The 20,938-nt window shown below is 39.1% G+C and overlaps 1 protein-coding gene across 19 annotated transcripts in view; it reads right to left on the bottom strand.

Moving 5' to 3' along the window:
• PARD3 (par-3 family cell polarity regulator) overlaps positions 1-20,938 on the bottom strand; it is a 623,149-nt gene that overhangs the window by 373,969 nt on the left and 228,242 nt on the right. For all 19 annotated transcript variants that reach the window (XM_087420636.1, XM_087420634.1, XM_087420623.1 and 16 more), the window contains one exon: positions 3,630-3,810. In XM_087420636.1, coding sequence (XP_087276762.1) covers positions 3,630-3,810 — 181 coding nt within the window. The remainder of the gene's footprint in view (positions 1-3,629; positions 3,811-20,938) is intronic.

Here is a 20,938-nt window from a genome sequence, read left to right as displayed (position 1 = left end):
CTGGCCCTGGGCTAACATCCATGCCCATCTTCCCCTGCTTTATCTGTGGGATGCCACCACAGCATGGCTTGCTAAGTGGTGCACGGGTCCATGCGTGGGATCCAAACCCGAGAACCCCAGGCCACCAAAGCAGAGCATGTGAACTTAACCACTATGCCACCAGGTCAGCCCCAAGTTTCATTTTTAGCTTCTCTTAGGTAACTGCTATTTTGACCGTAAGGACAATGATTCATTAATTCAAGGTTTCTCCACCTTGGCACTATTGACATTTTGGGCTGGATAGTGGGAGACTTTGATGTGGGAGACTGTCCTGTGCCTTGCAGGATGTTTAGCAGCATCCTTGACCTTAATCAGATGCTCACAGCATCCCCCCACCTTCACCACTTGTGACAACCAAAAATATCTCCAGACACTGTCAAAGGTCCCTTGGGGGAAAATATCACTCCCACTTGAGAACCACTGATTTAACTAAATCAGAGTTCTCTCTTTGTATGTACTACAAGAAAGTTCAAGGACAAATTAGTGGCAACTTCTAAGAAAGCATATAAAGATCTCAAGACAAGAATTCTATGCACTAAACGCACCTAGGCTTTACCTTAATATCCAAACTTAATATCCACTGTTTTATTGAGAAAAATGAAATTATACAGTCATATGTCGCTTAACAACGGGGAAACGTTCTGAGAAATACAACGTCAGGCGATTTCGTCCTTGTGCAAACTTACACAAACCTAGGTGGAATAGCCTACTACACACCTAGGCTCTAGGGTACCAACCAATCTTACAGGACCACTGTTGTATATGTAGTCCTTCGTTGATTGAAACGTCATTATGTGGCACATGACTGTATACTTTTCTTAGCTTCCGTTAATTTTTATGGAATGAAGGAGATGAGTGAATTTATTCATAGGAAAACTTGGAAAACATAGGAAAGTTATCACTTTCTTTCTTCAAGATAAAAATCAGGAGTTTATCTAAGATCCTCTATTAACCATGTCCCTAAGTAGAGTTGATTATTCCTTGATTGGGCAAGTCTCTATATATTGTTGGCTTCTTTATTTTCATATCTGTAAATAAGGAAGATCACTAAACACGAACTCTTTGATGACAAAGACTAGGCCTTACTAACTCAACTCTGACTCTTATCACCTAGCATAATGGCTGGCCAGCATAGACCAACCCTTGTTTTATGTTCAAATGAGTGGTATTAATACAGTATGAAAAATCATCTTAATAGACAGATGACTCATAAGCAATGGGTAACTTTTACATAGTAACCAAATCTTGTATTTAGTAGATGGTGAATACACACTTACTCAATGCCTGCCAAGGCCATAAAAATCTAAATAACCTTAGCATATAAAATTCAGAGTAAGAAAGTAACATTTGCATATTCTTCTCCCACTGGTGATTGCAAAACAACACATATGCTTCAAATATAACTTGCTTTTCTCAATAAAAACAAGGTAAAAGAGGTATTTTGAGTTGAAAACAGAATTTAAATTTTAGCACACAGGGCCAGCCAAATGTGGATGGTGGTATTCTAGAAACGTTGTGGGGCCTGCCCCGTGGCATAGCGGTTAAGTGCGCATGCTGCACTGGTGGCGACCCGGGTTCGGATCCCCGGCAAGCACCGATGCACCACTTGTCAAGCTATGCTGTGGCAGTGTTCCATATAAAGTGGAGGAAGACAGGCACAGATGTTAGCCCAGGGCCAGTCTTCCTCAGCAAAAAAGAGGAGGATTGGCATGGATGTTAGCTCAGGGCTGATCTTCCACACACACACACACACACAAAAGAAAATGTTGTTGAATGCAGAGAAGTCAAAAGATAAAAACTGATGGGAAGCATGCCATTCAAATTCTTCTAACATAAAGACTGGATTTACCTTTCCTCCAACACTTTTTTAAGGTACAGCTAAATTAAAGGTGCATCTTGCTTTATAAAACACACAAATAAAAAAACTACAACAAAAAGCTTTGTATTTAATTATATACATTAGAGTATAATTACTCACATAAAGAAACTATTTTCCAAACATCAGGCAACTGAATACCTGTACTACTATTTAATTAAACAAAATTTAGGCAATCCATTCTTTATACACAAGCTTATTCCAAGCAGATAATCATTAAAGCATGGACTTAATGAGCTAGTATATAATAAAAGAAAATAAAGTAACCTGTGTACCACCTACATATTACCTTGTATACCATACATGTACACACTTTACCTTTTGAAAAACATTGCCCGAAATAAATCCAACATAAGATTTTTAAAATAGCATATACACGTAATGATCAAATGTTATTTCCACAAAATTAGTTTAAAGTATATTTGTGCACAAACAAACCTAAATCTCCTGGATATAAGCACAAGTTCAACCAAAACACCTTATGGTGTCGCTATTCCACTGCAATCTTCCTAGGAAACATTTTTCATTGTACCTAGCTCTCACTTGTGATTGTTTCTTGTCCAGATGATAGAAAGCAATGTTAGGAAGTGGTTAACGTTGGCCTGTATCCACACCACACGTGATCAGAGGCTTTAGGGCATCATTTACATATCCCATGTGCCTTCTCAACTCTTTACATCTCTATATGGCATACTTTCCCTGTGGTTTCTGATGGACCACCAGATTTGTTAACTGTTAAACTGATGCTCTTTCCTTGTTCTCCTCATATATATCTTCAAGGGACAGTGGAAGCAGAAGTAGTTTATGAACAACTAAAAACAAATTGTCAAAATGCCGTAGATTGCAATCAACGCAAAAAGTGGGTCTAAGGATGCATTCTATAAGGATAAAATATTATGTTCTAAGAATTATCTACCTGTATTCTATATATTACTTTTATATATCATAAGTATATTATTATATATTATTACCTATCTATATATGAAGATCTACTGAAGAATATTGGTGAAATCACACAAGACTAAATTTTCCACTTGAAAAACTGACATGTTTCTAAATAGACGTGCCTAAAAGATAAATGATTTTTTTGTGTGTGTGCGGAAGATCAGCACTGTGCTAACATCTGCCAATCCTCCTCCTTTTTTGCTGAGGAAGACTGGCCCTGGGCTAACATCCATGCTAACATCCATCTTCCTCCACTTTATATGGGATGCCACCACAGCACGGCTTGCCAAGCAGTGCATCGGTGCGCGCCCGGGATCCGAACCAGCGAACCCCAGGCCGCCGCAGCGGAGCGCGCCCACTTAACCGCTTGAGCCACCAGGCCGGCCCCAAGATAAATGATTTTTAACTTATAAATTTCTTGAAATGGACCTTCTTAGTCTTAACAAACCTCTTGATTATTTGTCCTGGCTTTGAAATGAAACACATGAAAAGAAAAATTCAGGTAATTTACCTTTAACTATTATCCTCATTTACCTTTAGTGAGCAATTAGAAGTCTACCAGTCTAAAATAAAGTAAGCCCAATCTACTAAAATGCAAAGAATCTTGCCTATCTCTCTTGCAAAAGACATTTGCCCAGGTTCTAAACTTAATCAATTTTTGATAAAAACAGATAATGAATTCCCTTCACAGGAACATGGCCAGATTACAAAAGTTGGCATCCCTGTAAATTAAGATGAAATGTGCAGAGAAGAGAGAACTTTCGCTTACTTGCACGAAGGACTGAAGGTGTGACCTCAATTTCACTTGTTGCTTGATAAGGCTGAAAGGCTGAAACATTGTTGGTGCCAAGCTCACTGCCAAATATCTCTGGACTCTGGGTGCCTGTGGAACTGGCACTGGTGCCATCACCTCCATGATGTGGATCTTGCTCATCAAACACTGCTACCAGCTAGAAATGAAAGGTAAATTTGCATTTATAAACAAAGCCATATAAATTACTACCAAAAACTTACACTACATTTGACATACATATGCAGAGGAAAGATATTGATATTTATGCACCCAGGAATGTTATGTTTTAGGAAGCAAAACTTCAGAGAAATGATCTTTCCCTGAATTTTGATGTTTTACTTTTACATTTCTAAGTTGTATATTTCATATCCAAAATTCTATGGGTGAAAAATAATAAAATGGTTTTATATCACAGAATGCTAAGGAAATGAGGGTGGATTTAAATCTTTTTGTAAAGGATATATTAAGTGGAAAAGATATATATTGGTTGCCTCTGAGCAGCTAGTAGGAACAAGGGTGAAAGTGAGAGAAGGGGAACAGATAATGGACATAACGGGGCACTGACACTTTTCTGAATATACTTTTCATTAGCTCTGACTCCTAGAACCTTAATAATGATTCAAATACCTAAAACAGAAATAAATAATTGAAATCAATCAAGACGGCAAGGGCGGGGGTGTGATGGAGAATCTAAAATGGAACAGAGACAAATAACCCTAACTATGTTACAAATGAATAATACAGCCACAGTGAAGGGGGTGGAGGAGAAGAAAAGGACCAGCCTAAGTCACTTGGGAAAACAGTATTTTCACTGTTTAATGTAAGGCTAAAGACAAAAAGAATTCTCACAGAAATACTGTACTCTAGTTAGTAAATTTGTTTCTCACAGTATATGGTTTAGCAATTCTCACACTACTACACACACACACACACACATCAGAAATGAATGAAAGAGAAAAATATGGTAATTGGATAAGAGTCAATATTCTCAACATCAGAAATTACAAATAAGGAAAGGCTAGAATAAACTCTATGGTGTTAGATTAGAATAGAAGCATCAATAAGAACTCATGGTTGGGGCCGGCCTGGTGGCAAAGCAGTTAAGTTCGCGCTCTGCTTCTGACAGCACAGCGTTCGCAGGTTCAGATCCCGGGCATGGACATATGCACCACTTATCAAGCCATGCTGTGGCAGGCCTCCCACAAAAAGTAGAGGAAGATGGGCAAGGATGTTAGCCCAGGGCCAATCTTCCTCGGCAAAAAAGAGGAGGATTAGCAATAGGTGTTAGCTCAAGGCTAATCTTCCTCACAAAAAAAAAAAAAAAAAAGAAAGAAAGAACTCATGGTTTTTATGAGTAGGTAGGTATGGGTAGGTAGATGGATATGTATGGATGGATGTTAATGCATGTGTGGTATACAAACATATATTTCCTAGCTCTGTCCACCGAGAGGTCCTAGAAGCAATGACACCCCAGGACCAACGAACATAAAGCGCACAGATCTCGGATTCTAAACACCATTTTCCATAAATGAACCAGTGCTTCTTGGAAAAACGGTTAATTCCAGGGTCGGAGGCAGGGAAAATACAAGATGAGCCTGGAATAACTTATAATGCTAAAAAGTAAGGAAGCACTCAAAAGTGATGGAGGCACATCAAAGGGAATCGGACGCCAACCTGAAGGAGCTCCCAAACGCCAAGGCTGGCGCCACCAGCAAAAAAATAATGATAGTATGGGGTTTCAACTCAAAGAATAAACTCAATATCTGTGAGTCCATAATGATATAAATAAATAAAAGAATAAATAAATGGTAGACAATGGACACCTCTTCCTTACTGTAGCATTCCAATCAATAAATATAGAAGGAATGATGGAAACAGGAATCATCATTAGGCAACCTCCACGGTAATCATTGTTGCAGGCAACATCTATCAATGGATACTAAAATTAATGACTAAGAATATGATGAGAAATGGGATATCTGCATATCTCCAAGTATCTCCCCCATAAGATACTTTTTACTTAAAAAGAGAAAAATGGTATCTTTGCAGTGGAGAAACTTGGCTGACACACCACTTTACCAAGGTTAACATCACCAGTAATAAGACACATCAACGTCATGTACCCTCTGATAAAATGCACTGAGAAGTAGATATATAACATTACGTCTGCAGTACTCCCGCCAAAAATGTATAACTTCCATCTACTTATGAGGAAACATCAGACAAACTTAAATTGAGGGACATTCTACAAAATAACTAATACTCCCCTAAAATGTCATGGTCATGACAATAAAAAAAAAGACTGATAAAATTGTGTAAATTGGAGGAGACTGAGGAGAAATAAGAACTACATGCAATGTGAGGTCCTTGACTGGATCCCGGGCTAGAGAGAGGACATTAGTGGAACAGAGGCAACCTTCAAACGAGGTCTGTAGATTAGTTAATAGTATTGACTCAATGTTAGTTTCCTACTTTTGATAACTGTACTATGGTTATGTCGGATGGGTAGATGAAGGCTGTATGGAAACATTCTGTACTATTTTCACAACTTTTCTGAAATATTATTTCAAAATTTAAAAATTTCATAATATGGCATTACAAAGTACCATAAAATTTAAAATTCAATCTATTTCTTTTTACAACTAAACAGTGGCAGCACTTCTTTAAAATCTCAAAGAGTAATCAAGTTCTAAGGAACACCACCCCTTGGTCACGCACCCTGCAATCCTACGCCTTAGCATTCCATGGAAAGAAGAACCACGACTGTACCCAAAACCAACCACCTCTTCTGCCTCCAAATCAAGCTTTTTCAATGCCAATACTCCTATTAGTTAAAGGATAGTAATTTAAACTTGCAGAATATGAGAAGTATTTAACTACAATCCTCATTTCATAGATGGTTTTGTCATTTTAAACAAATGTTATTTCCATGAACATTTACATATTATCAATCAATTCATAAGACAAAAACAGAAAACCATCATAAGGTCATAGAGACATGTAGACAAACAGGAAGCTCAGAACCCTGCTGTGGCATCATATATAATTAGCTGATTAAACAATCTGGAGGGAGCTTAAGCGGGAAGAAGAAATCAAAGTAGGATGAATAGCTGGGCCACTCAACCTGAGAACAAGCAACGTAAGTGGGAAAAGAAATCCTTAGCAGTTATAAAAAATGGAAAGGTGTTTGTACGTCTACACTGAAGTTTCCATATACAATAATAAAATCAGCCTATTTATCTGACTTTGACTGACAAGCATCTCCCTGTATTAGTAACACAGACATTCTACTAGATCAGAGCATGACTATGTTTAAATAAAACTTTCTTTACAAAGTCGGTGATGGGCCAAAGTTGGCCCCTGGGCCATAGTTTGAAGACGCCGCACTAGTAAGATGACCTTGCTCACCCCTCTAGTAATATCTAATTTAAAATTTTCAATTTGGGAAATAAAACTTAAAGTCAAGGTACTTTTGTAACCTTGATAAGCTAACCATATCCATTTTAAGCTCTTCATCGGGATTTTGAATTTCTATACTTGATTTTAATATCATCAGACTTCTCACGAGGTGTGTGGCTTAACATGTATTTTGAAGATATTAAGTTTTGACATTTTGGCGCTTAATTGGAAGCAAATGAAATTCAAGTTTTACTATTAACTTTGCACAATGACGCGTTCTCTCAAGAATCAAGTCCTTTCTGCAAAGTGAAAAATGGTGATGGAAAATTACAAAGTACGAGTCTTTAAACACCACACATGATGGAAGAACTTATACATGTATATTAGTTTCAACAATTATCTCCAGCATTTTTAGAAAATACAAGTATTATGAAATCTGGACTGTGTCACGAACAAATGCTGTTTGAATTTCAGTGGCAGAATCACAGTTGGTGATTTTCAATATGCCAATAACATAAAATTCTACAGCTTTTTTTTTAAACCAAAATTTAAGTGCCAGGTGCAAATATGAAGTAATTTTGTGTTAAATTGGGAAGGATATACAATTTTAGAAAATCTACTCTACAAGAATACATATAGTAACACAGCAGAAGAAAATGAGACCTTCACAAAAACATCACATATTAAAAATCTCTATCATGCCCTTCAAAAAATAAAGGAAATGTCTGCTTTCAAATTTGTGAAACGTGACTCGAATCCATATTTTAACAGATGGAATCTTCACTGCTGTCCATGACGCAGATCATTTTTGAAAGCTCATTTTTACCTTCAATAGTTATTATTTAATTTCTCTTCTGATCCACTCATCAGTCAAGTTTCCATGGGAAAAGACAGGCTGAATTTAGGATAACACCCACAATAACCCACATATAAATAAACTCCAAACTTGGCTACACATTTACCACCTACTTCAGGACAAGTCATTTTAACTATCTGAAACATCAGAACCCTCCAAAAGAAAACCTGTTACCGTAAACATCACACACAAATGCTTATAAACCACTTGGACTGAAGTGGTCCCCTTAATGGGCACAACTGATGAGCTAAAAGCCCACAGCTATGTGAAAGCAAAGTAATTAAAAGTATAGAATTCACAATCAGGGAAACCTACATTCAAAAACAGCTCTGATCTTATTTCTTGGATGGCTGTTGGTAAATCCACTGCCCTCTGTACCATCTCTAAGCCTTCCTTTCCTCATTTTGAAAAAGAGGATTGTGGTTGTGGTAGGCAGAATAATGCCTATTATTGTCCATGCCCAAATCCCCAGGACCTATGAATGTTAACCTTCTGTGGCAAAAGGGACTTTAAGATGTGATTCAGATTAAGGACCTTAAAATAGGGAGATTATCCTGGATTATCTTGTGGGTCCTATCTAATCACATGAGTCTAGAAAATGGAGAACCTCTCCCATTGTGGTCGGAGAGAGATGTGGCAATGGTTAGAGAGTTGCTATACTGCTCACTTTGAAGATGAAGAAAGGGAGCCAAGGAACATGGGGGCCTCTAGAAGAAAAGGAAACGGATTCTCTCCTAGAGTTTCCAGAAAGGAACACAGCTCTACGAACACCTTGATTTTAGCCCCGTGAGACCCATGTCAGACGTCTACCCTACAGAACTGTAAGTTAACAAATTTGTGATGTAAGCCACTAGTTTGTGGTAATTTCTTACGGCAGCAATAGGAAACTAATATAGTGCCAATGCCTACCCTCCTAGACTTGACAAATAAAGGGAAGGAATATCGACTTTCTGAAGCACACATTTACTATGAGGTATTACTAAGTTATATCGTGGTGGTTGATGAATACGTGCTTTTATAAATTTGAGCATCTGTTTCAAGAGTAACTGAAGACTGAGGCAAAGTTCTTCTATACACTGATAATAAGAGGGAAAAAACAGGAAAAGGAAAGGAGAAGGCTTGCTAGAAAAATTCAACATCACGATGACCACAAAATGAAGTCCTCTGCAGGTTCTCTACATCCTCCCCTCGACAACTCACAGAAACAGAGCCGCTTTTATACTTCACTTCACAGAAAGGAAAACAGAGACTCCAAGAGGTTTATTTGTCCAGAGTTTAAATATAAATAAGTACAGAATGAATCTGAGATTGGAACTCAAATCCATCTGATTTCAAAGATCCTATTTTCTGCCGATTCTCCTGCCCCGGGAACATCTAACATATCGACAGCAGAGCCACGGAGAAGCTGCAGACCGGGATCGTCTACCAGGCTGTGAAGAGGACTCTGCTCTTTCTTGATTAACCAAAGGTAATAACCCACTTACCAAATTAACGTAATTGTGATACCACTACCTAAAATTCTGAACCTATTTGAGGGTAACTAAGAGAATTACAAACAATTCCATGCTCTTGATACCGTCACTCAGGCTTAATCAGAAGAGCTTTTTAAAAGAATCAAAAGATCTTGCAGATTCTGTCTTCATGCAGGAAAACAGCAGGTGACTTGTCAAGTAGGTGTCTAAGTGAGATCTCGAGACCTGCAGGCTCAGACCCCACACACCCTCGGAAGCCAGTTTACTGCCACAGCCTGGAGCAATCTCCCTTTGTGTTTCTGTTGATTTCTTCCTGCGCAGGCTGAACACACACAGAGGAAGTTAATTACAGGTCTCATGAATGTCCTTTGCATACACTCAACATTAATATATGGAATTGTCTGACTTTGAAATAAAGACCTAATTCTTTAGAAAGACATCACATTTTTGGCCCTGGAGAAGGTCCAAAGCATGTGGAAAAATGATAAAGACCAGCATGAACTTCAAGACGCCTTTAAAACCTAAGGAACACAAGTGGCCTCCGTGAGTAAGCCAGACTCCACTGAATCACTTGTTCTATAATATCACAACAAAATCAGCACGTGCACAAAAGAAAAGTGCACTTGACTGTGCTTCTGGTGGGGAACTCTCTGTGTTGGCCATATTTTGCAATATTCTTCCTAACACAGTACTATGATGATGATACTTTGAACTCCAAAATAACGATGGCATCAAGTAACACACATCCCTGAGCAACGGCAGGGAGATTTCATGGGCAGATCTGCCTATTAAGAATAAATGCAACAGAAAGAAACTGCAGGACAAATGTGAGAGCTATAGCACAGTGCAATAACTTTCTCAAAATTAACCATAAAAATCAAGTAGTTGGAGATACATGTACTTTATTACTAAAGTGAGGCTGTTCCATAACATACAATTATAAACCATCACTAGTCCAAAATTAACTTTTTCCTTCCCATAGGTCAATCTATGAATGTCTATAATTAGGATCACACATATCAATACCTTTGCCTTTTTTTTGGGGGGGGGGGCCCTTTTACTCAAAGATGTACTTTTTAAAACATAGGAAAGTAGATCGAATATTTGGGTTCCCCAGGGACAGCCCCATGGCTTAGTAGTTAAGTTCAGTGTGCTCCACTTCGGCGACCCGGGTTCGGTTCCTGGGCGGGGACCTACACCACTCATTGGTACCCATGTTGTGGCGGTGACCCACCAAAATAGAGGAAGATTGGCACAGCTATTAGCTTGGGACAAATCTTCCTTAAGCAAAAAGAGGAAGATTGGCAACAGATGTTAGCTCAGGGCAAATCTTCCTCAGCAAAAAAAAAAAAAAAAGTATTTGTGTTCCTGAATTACGCTTTATCCACCTTTTTTAAAAAAAAATTCATTTACAGTTTCCTCCCCTATAGCACACTTGATAACCTGTGCACATATATAAAAGGAAAATGAACAGACACTTGGTGTTCTAGTGGTTAAGATTCAGTGCTCTAACCGCCACAGCCTGGGTTTGTTTCCCTGTCAGAGAACTACACCACCTGTCTGTCAGCTGTCATACTGTGGTGGCTGTTTGTGGCTGTGATGCTGTGAGCTATGCCACCGTTATTTCAAATAGCAGCAGGGTCACCCATGGTGGACAGCTTTCAGCAGAGCTTCCAGACTAGAGAGACTAGGAAGAAGGACCTGGCCACCCACTCCCGAAAACATTGACCATGAAAACCCTGTGAATAGCAGTGGAGCATTGTCTGATACAGCACTGGAAGGTGAGAGGACGGCACAGAGAGACTGGGCAGGGTTCTGCTCTGCTGTACACGGGGTCACCAGGAGTTGGAATCCACTCGACAGCACTAACAACAAAACAGACACTAGCATGGTTATATAGATTAGCATAGAGTGTTCTCTACTCATAAGAAAGGAATCTAATGAGATAAATCTTTAATAGTGCCATTTCAAACAATATATCACGTAGGAGAAGGCAAAACATTCCCATTGCTACCTGAACAACCAGGGAGACCAACACCATTATAAGCTCCTACCTGTCGATGGTTACAGGTCACCTGTCTCACAGGAGCAAACAGCATCCTTTAAGAAGGTAATATATCTTGGTCAGATGCCTAATAAAGATATTATGCTTCACCTGGAAATCACAGTGCAATATATTCACCTATGACACTCACCAGCTTATATTTCAGAGCTGGGATTTAATTCTGCTGTCTCTCAGGGTGACACACCCTATCACCCACTGAGCCTGCAGACTAATTAGATTCCCAATTTAAGAGTTATGTTCAACTAATAGCCTTGAGTATGTCAACCACAAACCACAATGAAAATATGCAAATGCTATAGCCTTAAGCTAGCTGACCCACTTGTCAGACATAAGGTAAACCCCTCTCCCTCCCATCGTCAAATGCCACTGTTCCATTTGTACCCATCCATGAGGTTATAACTATATTACCCTACTGGTTAAGTGTTAATAAGAAGCAAGATTGCACAGTAAGATCGAGCAAAATAATCCTAAATTAGCTCATCACATATAGACAGGTTGACTCCAAACTGGAGGAGGAGGCACTCCTTGTGATTTTATCATGAACATGTGCAGCCTTCCCTCAAAGAGATGGTGGTAAAACCGGGAAAGAACCAATAGGAACCTCAGAATCAAATGTAACAACATAATAACTAATTATTATGTAGACATGGGAGAAAAACTATTAAATCAATTTCTAAGCTTTCTGATGACTGAACTTACTTTAATGACACAGAGACGATACTAAATCCTTAGTCATTCTCTGAGCCTTACTTGCTATCATAGTTCATTAAAAACCCATTTAAATAGAGCTACTGTTTTACTGGACAAGTGAGCAAAACAATAGTAAAAGAATATATTTGAGTCAATGTTTTATAATAGTAGTGACACAAGCTATACCAATAAAAACGAACTCACTACAGGAGCATCTCAAGCTTGCCACTGAAAAACTTTAAAAATTACATATGCAAGATTAATTTTGTGCCTCATCAGCATTTTAGAAATTAAGTTTATTTTGTCTAATGCAAAAAAAAAAAAAAAATGACCCAAAGCTTAGAAAGGAATTCTAAAATGCCATGAGCACACTAAAGACTAGCCACTTCTCCTAGTGGCTAAGCTAAGAACGGCAAAGAGCTAGGAGTCACTCCCCTGCACAGCACCATGAGACTCAGCCTCACATCCACCTCCACTTCCAGCTTCACAGCTTGAGATTTTAGAGGCAGCTGTTCTTAATCTATGGGTGCCCTCCCCACCTTGCCAGTCTGCCAACCTTCCAACATATATCTATCTAAAAGTGAGTAAGATAGGGTTGGCCCAGTGGTGCAAGCAGTTAAGTGTGCGGGGTTCACCAGTTCGGATCCCGGGCACGCACCAACGCACTGCTTGGCAAGCCATGCTGTGGCGGCGTCCCATATAAAAGTGGAGGAAGATGGGCATGGATGTTAGCCCAGGGCCAGTCTTCCTCAGCAAAAAAGGAAGAGGATCAGGGCTGATCTCCTCAGAAAAAAATAAATAAATAAAATAAAAGTGAGTGAGATGTGGAAATAGGATTCAACAACAAGGTGTTTTAATTTGTAGACAATTTAGCTTGACAATCAACATGTTACATATTGATTCAGGAACAGTATTCAGGAATAGCTGCATTAATGAATGGTAAGTGACAGACTCCCTCAAGAGTAACTCCTTTGATGAATGCCACAGTCTGGAGAAGGGGGATCTAAATTAAAAAAAATAATAATAAGGTTTATTAATCAAAAGTCTAACACCATGTAGGAAATCGAGAGGGCATAATAAGACAAGCCAAAGCTATACACACACACACATCCCACACAGCCTTTCAAAGTCTTACTCTAAACTGTAATAAAAAAATATACCACCAAAACCCACAGCACCCATCATGTTACTTGAGCTTTAGTGAGCAAGTATGAGTGAAGTGATACTTCCCATCTTTGTCCCAGAAAGACGTGCCATTGCCCCCTTCTCTCTCAAGTCTACTCCACCATCCTCCACTCTCCCCAATCCCTAACTCACAGAAAGAAGGGATGAGATGCTGCTGATGTGACCGCTCAGCCCAGAAACACAGCACCATAATTACCACCAGGCAGGATCCCTGGGGCTTAAAAGGTAAGAGCTCATGCCCTGCTCTCTTGCACATCTGGATTTCTGCCTCCATTTCCTGAGTCCACCAAAGCAGAGTTGAGTCTCTTGGTTAGGAAAGCCCCTTTTAGTTTTCTTACCTCCTCAACCTAGCCAGGTAAACCAGGGCCTGTTCCATTGACCTGAAAACCTTGTCTCCATATGCCAACACTACCCTCAATTCCTCCTCCTACCATGCAACTAGCAAGATACAAATGTTCACGTGAGAGGAAAACAGAAGTCGATTGAAGCCTCAAGTCAGAACCTCATTCTCCTACCAATCTGTACCACAGAGCTCTGTATGGGAGTTTGTATCAGGGCTTTCAGACACACAGGAGAAATTGTTACCGCACAAAGGGCACAATCTGCTGGCCACGAGACAAAAGCCAATGGTCAAGAGGCAAGATGGTAGAAAAGGGAGGGCAGTTTATCACAGCTTGCTAGCAAGGAGGAAGATAGCTGACTAATGTCTCAAAGAACCATCTTAAGGGAGCACAAAATCTTACAGCAGTTATATAGGCCGGTGGGTTATAGGGGAGGGGGTTAGGAATGTTGACCCTCGGGTGTTACAGACTGGGAGTGCCACACCAGATCTTTCAGTTTTCACTGATGATGGCTATCAGCATAGACTCTCTGTTCAGGGGTCAATACATCCCTAAGGAACTCAAAAGAGCAAAGTTATCATCTTATCTCGGCTGGGAGATACATGCACAAGCAGGGGTGGTAAAATCTACAGAGCAGTTAGATCTCCTGGAGGGTGCAGATCCAGCTGGGTTAGTTAGTCAGAGGTCATTCAAAGTTACAATAGGACTTCTATTCTACAATATGGCTTCCCTTATGTCAACCTTCTCTTGAGCAGGTATCAAAATCAGCCTAAGTCTTTCATCAAGTAACACCGTCTCCCAGAACTTAGACATTCACATACTTTCCCTAGTCAGCCCCTCACTGATTCCATTGTTGAACATACAACAAATGACTCATCACTAAGATTTCTTGCCAGTCAAATCTGGTAAACTCTAATACTTTATTTTTGTGGCAATCAGTAGTGGAAAACTTCCCATCCTAAAATAGAAATTTGAAGGATCACTTCCTTTGTTCTAAATTGTAAGTTATGTTTAAAATTAAAACACAAGAAAAAAAACTTGGCTATGCCTCCAGTCAATCAGTGCCAAGAAGTAGTTAAGCAGAAAACATCTCGACACAATGTCAGACCCAGAGAAGAGGCCACAGAGGTAAGCAAATCCTCATCTCTGGCATTTAAAGAAAAGATAATATTTCCAACTCAAAGAACTAGCCTTGTTTCCAAGGCAACTTGCCATTTGTAGAGGGGACTCACTCGGGAGTTAGTAATCCTTTTAACTGCTGACTTCACAATTTGAACTCGACCCCCACTGATACTTTAGCTTCCATCTAAAAGCATCCTAAGAAAAAAGAGAGTTTAACTGCTGTAGAAGAAGAAAGGAATTCAGATGATTCTATTAAAGGGGGATCTGGGAGACAAAAGTGACCTAAGAAAAGCAAGTTAGAAGATCTGGTAGTTGCTCCTTAACAGTGATTTATTTTCCAATGAAGAGGCATCAAACCCAGTACTTCTATTCACTCAAATTTCTGAATGAAAGTTCAGTCTACACTGATACATAATAAAAAGTCATGATTTATTCTGACAACCACAAGCCAATATTAGCAAAAGATCAAAGTTCAATAAATCTGTTTTGTAAAATATAACGCTAATGTTACATTACAAAATGCCTTTCAGTTTAATTTGCATGCAAAAAGGAAAAGTGTGATTTTTAAATATCCACCCAGAGGCAGAGACGAAAAACTTCAAACATTTTCTGACTCCTTTTTGCTACACTCATTATTTCAATACCTTCAACAAAGGAGAGAAAACGGTGTCCTTGACATTAGCCTAAATTATCTTCAGTATGCAACACAATGCTGATTAAATTAGGCTCATTTTAATCAGCTGGCAGGTTTATTCAAAAAGTAACTAAATAATAAAGTTCTTTATAACAACTCTTCATTAGTATAACCTGTTCAGCAATGTTTTTTTAAAAAGCGGACACAGAATACATACTAATTGCATGTCAATCCTTTCTCCCGCATATTTGACAGCTAAAAGAAATAACTTACAAGTTAAACAATTTCCCCCAATCCACAAATACCTTTAATGCTGAAATTTAATGCAAATCTTTTGAAATCCAGTGCCATCTAATGGATTTAGCCAAGCACAAAGAGTTTGGAAACTTTAATTTTTAGGAAAACATATCCTGAAGCCTCTGCTTTCCTTCCATTTACTTCTCATGGAAAACTTCCCCACAAGTGACCTGGAACAGCAGAGGGAGAGTCACCTTTTTCCTGTCGTTTGCAGAGCTCTCCACTCATTTCACAACCATGAGGTTGCTAATCTTGAGATGATTCCCCAAAATGAGTAAGGCTCAGAGAGGTGACTCACCAGCTGTGGGACCCTGGGCAGTTTTTTCAACATTCTGGGTCTCAGTACTGCATAGGGTTGTTGTTATCTTATTTAATTCTAACAAATTGTTCAGAAGAGCTCCTGCAAAGAGCAAGTACTCAACAAATGTTAGCTACTATCATTATTATTTGAGAGAGTTTCAAGAGATTGAGGTTATCAACAGAGGAAGATGAAGGGTCTTGAGATTAAGTTAAGCCATGTGAACTTTATCCTGAAAACGTGGGGCATCCTTGAATGCACACCAGTTTATTTGCATTTATTCTGCACAAGGTTTCAAGGAATATGGAGAAAGAACTATAACAGTAAACACCTACAGCTCGTTAGCCCAATAATTAAGAAGTCATGAGGGCCTAGACTAATGGAAAGGCAGTGGAGTGGAAAGACAATGAAAATGTATAATTATTAAATGCAGAATTGAGATTTATTTAAAAGGATTTGGTCCATGGTGGGTGGTGGCATTGTGAAGGAGGGGATGAATCTGAGATGTCTAGGTTTGTGGCCTGTGTGGCTGGGCAGAGAACAAGCACAAGGACAAAGCAGTTTGGAACAAAAGATGACACATTCAGTTTGAGGTAAAACTATCATATACCCACCACCCAATTCCCAGGAGACAACCGGAGATGGGAGTCTGTGGTGCCAAGGGGAGTTCAAAGCTAAAGAAATGTAATCGAGCGATGCTGGCATGTAGGTGGTAGTTAAGCTATGAGTTTAGTTTATGACCACAATCTGAATGTGGAGCATGAACTGAAATCAGGACCAAAACCTGGATCAAGCTGAAATTGCAGGTTTCTCTGTCCTTTTGTTATTGCCCACAGAGGGTCCTTCTGCTCGCCGCAAGACATGCCAATAGTCAAGAGGCAAGGTGCTAGGAGAAAAAGGACTTTTTTTATTACAGCCTGCTAGCAACAGGGAAGATGGGCGACTAATGTCCAAAAGAACCATCTTAAGGGGGCACAAAATCTTACAGCAGTTATATAGGCCATCGGGTTATTGGGGAGGGGGTCAGGAATGTTGACCTACTGGTGTTACAGACTGGGAGTGCCACACCAGATCTTTCAGTCTTCACTGATGATGGCTATCAGCATAGATTCTCTGTTTGGGGGTCATCACATTCCTAAGGAACTCAAAAAAGCAAAGTTATCATCTTATCACAGCTGGGAGGTACATGCACAAGCAGGGTCTACAGAGCAAGCAGATCTCCTGGAGGGTGCATACGCAGCTGGGTTAGTTCATCAGAGGTCATTCAAAGTTACAAGAGGGTTTTTCTTTTCTACAATATGGCTTCCTTTATGCCAACCTTGTCTTGAGCCAGTATCAATTCCTCCAATTTCACTTTTGAAGAAATTTGACAAGAACTCACAAAAGCATGTACGTAAACTCAAGGAAACATGGTTTCACAGAAACTGGGAAAGGGAAAGTATCATGGAGTAATGATCAGTAGTATTAAAATACTGGCATATTAGCACTTTCTCAAGGAAGGTTACATCAATACACATTTTCAACAAGTGGGACCTAAGGTTATTTCACCAGGGGTAAAATAACTTCAGTAATAGGGGATGAATATTAAAAGAATATGAATAAACAATTTTTAGTCCACTGATGCACAAAAAATAGATACAAATATTTGTTCAAGTAACACTAAGCAAATCAATTTGTCTGCATAATATGCTTGCCTTAACAGATGAGGACTCTTTGTTCTTGATTTTCTTGTGAAAGGTCTATTTCATTCGTCTTTGTGTCCCACTTGCTCCTGGCCTGAAAGGTGCCCCCAACAAATACATGATGAATTAATATCACTTACCTATCTTGCAATCCCTTTGAAAAGTGTAGGCAAGTTATGTCAGCAGCTACTATACTCCAAGTCCTCTGGGCATCATTCCCTAACCTCACCCCTTTGCCTGCACCCACAAAATCAAGCTCCTTCCAAAGCTTGTAGGAAGAGAGAAAGAGATGAATTGTGGCACGAACCTTAGTTCAAGGAATGATACCAATTATCCATGTCATAGGCCTCCTACTTTCCAATGCTCTCAGATCCAGATCTTATTATTCTCTGAAGCCAGAAGCACATTTCATATAGGCTGAGCCTAGAATCTCAAAAAACAGTACATTAATGCAAAACAAAGAGCCAGCTCATGTTCTTGCAATCCCTGACCCCTCTGGTCTGTGGTTTCCACCTTTCTATAGTATCACAACCGTCATTTCTGACTATACAACTTTGCACCAGCTTAAGGCTATGGTTCATCACCTGTTTCATTTATGTTTATTCTTTTACTCATACTATGCACCTACTATGTGCCAAGAACTGACTATAGGCCACTTTGCTAATTTAATAAAGCTATGAATGAACCTTCTTCACAGAAAATATGCAAGAGGCATTGAATTCTGGATACAGTTTCAGCAGATTCACAGATCCCTACTCTAAGAGAAAGAAGAAAGAAGTAAAAACATTTTCTAATACTCAATTAAATATCAATACACATTTCTTAAATTCTATCACATCACTCTTACATATTAGCAGAGTGTAAATCTCTTCTAAATATCCTCCAATTCTCTTATTTTTTACCTTGAAGTATCCCTGCTAGTTTTTCTGCTCCATATTCCTATTTTACTATATAATACATAATGTTCAAAGTCAAAGCCTAGTAATAAGGAAACACTCTACATGGATTAGAATAAAAGTAAGCAAATAATCACACAAGATCCTGACTATTAAAAAATGTGATTACAATAAAAGCAGCAGCAACACGATCGAGTAATACCAATGTCATAGCTAACACTTCCTGCCACTACTGTGTTTAGGCCTTTTATACATTATTTTATTTAATCCTCAAGATACAAAGAGTACTATCATACCCATTTAATACCCAGGGAAACTGAAAACCTAGAGGGTGACGTTAATTGGCCATGGTGTACCACCACTTCTAAGTGGCAGAACTGCCCAAGTGCACTTGCAGCCAATGGTTTTGCTCAGAATCACTGCCTGACACTGTCCAGGACAGAATCTCCATCACGGCCAACAAGCAGAGGGGCCATTCAAGATGGCCTCGTCAAGGACAAGGAAAGCCACAAGTTTTCATGTAAAGCAAGACCTATGAGAGAACTAGAGCTGACAGACACAATCTACCCAAAGTGTATCACTCCACTGATAAACTCAGCCTTCCCAAAACATTTACATCCAACAGAAATAACAAAGTAGCCATTTGCAATGCTACCTTTCAGAACCAATATTCAGCTCTGCAAGGCACTCAACAGGCTGCCATGAAATAGTAAACACCCCAATTTCCATGAGAGACTGCACTTCAATTTCCGCATAGCCAACAAGTTAACTTTTGGAGGATGACTTACTTTAGAAGTCAACAACTGTCAGTGTTAGGAGATACCAAAATATGGAAGCAATATAAATGCTGTGGGAGCGCAGAAACAAGATTCAGTGTAAGTCAAGTCAATGTAAAGAACTGAATGAAACACGAGAGAACTGAGCTCAGCCCTAAAGGATGGGTGAATTTTTCAGGCTGCTGAGTGGCAGAAGAAAGCTGAGAGCCTTTGGAGTCTGGGAGACATTGGTTCAAACCCAAACTCTACCACTAACTAGCGAGGTGGCATTGGGTAAATTACTTAACCTCTCCATGCCTCAGTTTCTCTTCCTCTAGCAAGGAGAGATGATGATGACGCCAACCTTGTGAAGTTGTTATACACCTCGTGAGGTTGTTACGAGCAAATGTGAGCCTGTATATGTAAATTTTAAGCAAAAGAACAGGCACAAAGCCAGCGAGCTCAAGAGCGGGTGGCAGCAGAGCGGTGGTGGTGGTGGATGCTGCCATCCTCAGTAGGATCATAGCTTGTTCATTTTGAAGACTAACTGTATTACTGGGCAAGATACTCAGGGGTTACAATAATATTAAGTTCAGCAAAAATATTATTTAGCAATTTAGAAAAACTATATATAAATAGCTTCCTACCTTTCTTGAATACCTTCCTTTCTTCTCCATAAGTCTTGAGGAAGTCTAATGGCATGAGTAGAGACAGGTGAAGATGGTGGGAATGGAAGGAAGAAAGCTATAAAAGTAAAACATCTAAAAAAGAAAAGCTTCTAACACAGAAACAAAAAATGCTAAGGGTTGGGAAAAGGATCAAGGGGCTTATCAGAGAACGCTGTCTCAGTGTGCGCCAAATCCCGAGTCTAAGGGACAAAAGGAACCAGCCACTTATCGTAACACAGACATAAAAGGGCTATGAGACAGTCTATGCAAAGGAATGAGTTTCTTTCAGTATCTTACATGACTGAGGATAGCAACAGATATTAAAGAGGAGCAATATTAAAGTAAAACAATTTTAAAAACTAATATTCAATATGGAATTACCTTGAAAATATATTTAGGCTTTAAAAAGCTAAATCTGAGTACAATTAACTCAAAATGCTCAAAATTTTGTTGGTATTAGTATAAAAATGTTTCCATTCAAAGATACCAAACCTGCTGGACAATTACCCAAACAGTTTTTGGCAAAGGAATCAAGTCAGTGTTGTTAGTAATAGTGTTTATTAAAAAAAGTGAGAATGAAAGTGTAGGGTATTCCCTGGGCAAAAGGATGATGAAATGTTGCCAAGATAACCCATCCCAAGTTCTTCACCACTCATCCACTTTGTGGTATGACAGACAGACCACTCATCTCAACCTCTAGTTAATACCTATGTTTCCACAAATCAGAGCCAATGAGTAGGACTTCAGTATAGCATCATAATATTTAAAATATTTGAAGAGTTTTGACTCCCTCTTCAAATATATAAATAGATATTGAAGGTATTTAAATCATTGTTATTATGTCTAAAAATCTATAGGGACTTATAAATTTACCAAACATAAGAAAATCTGGAGAAAAGCTAAGGCTACATTAATAATCACCCCC

This window comes from Ceratotherium simum, chromosome 32, assembly GCF_057802395.1.
Source record: "Ceratotherium simum simum isolate JZ-2026a chromosome 32, ASM5780239v1, whole genome shotgun sequence".
NCBI classification, from domain to species: Eukaryota; Metazoa; Chordata; class Mammalia; order Perissodactyla; family Rhinocerotidae; genus Ceratotherium; species Ceratotherium simum.
This window is presented reverse-complemented; position numbering and strand designations above follow the sequence as displayed.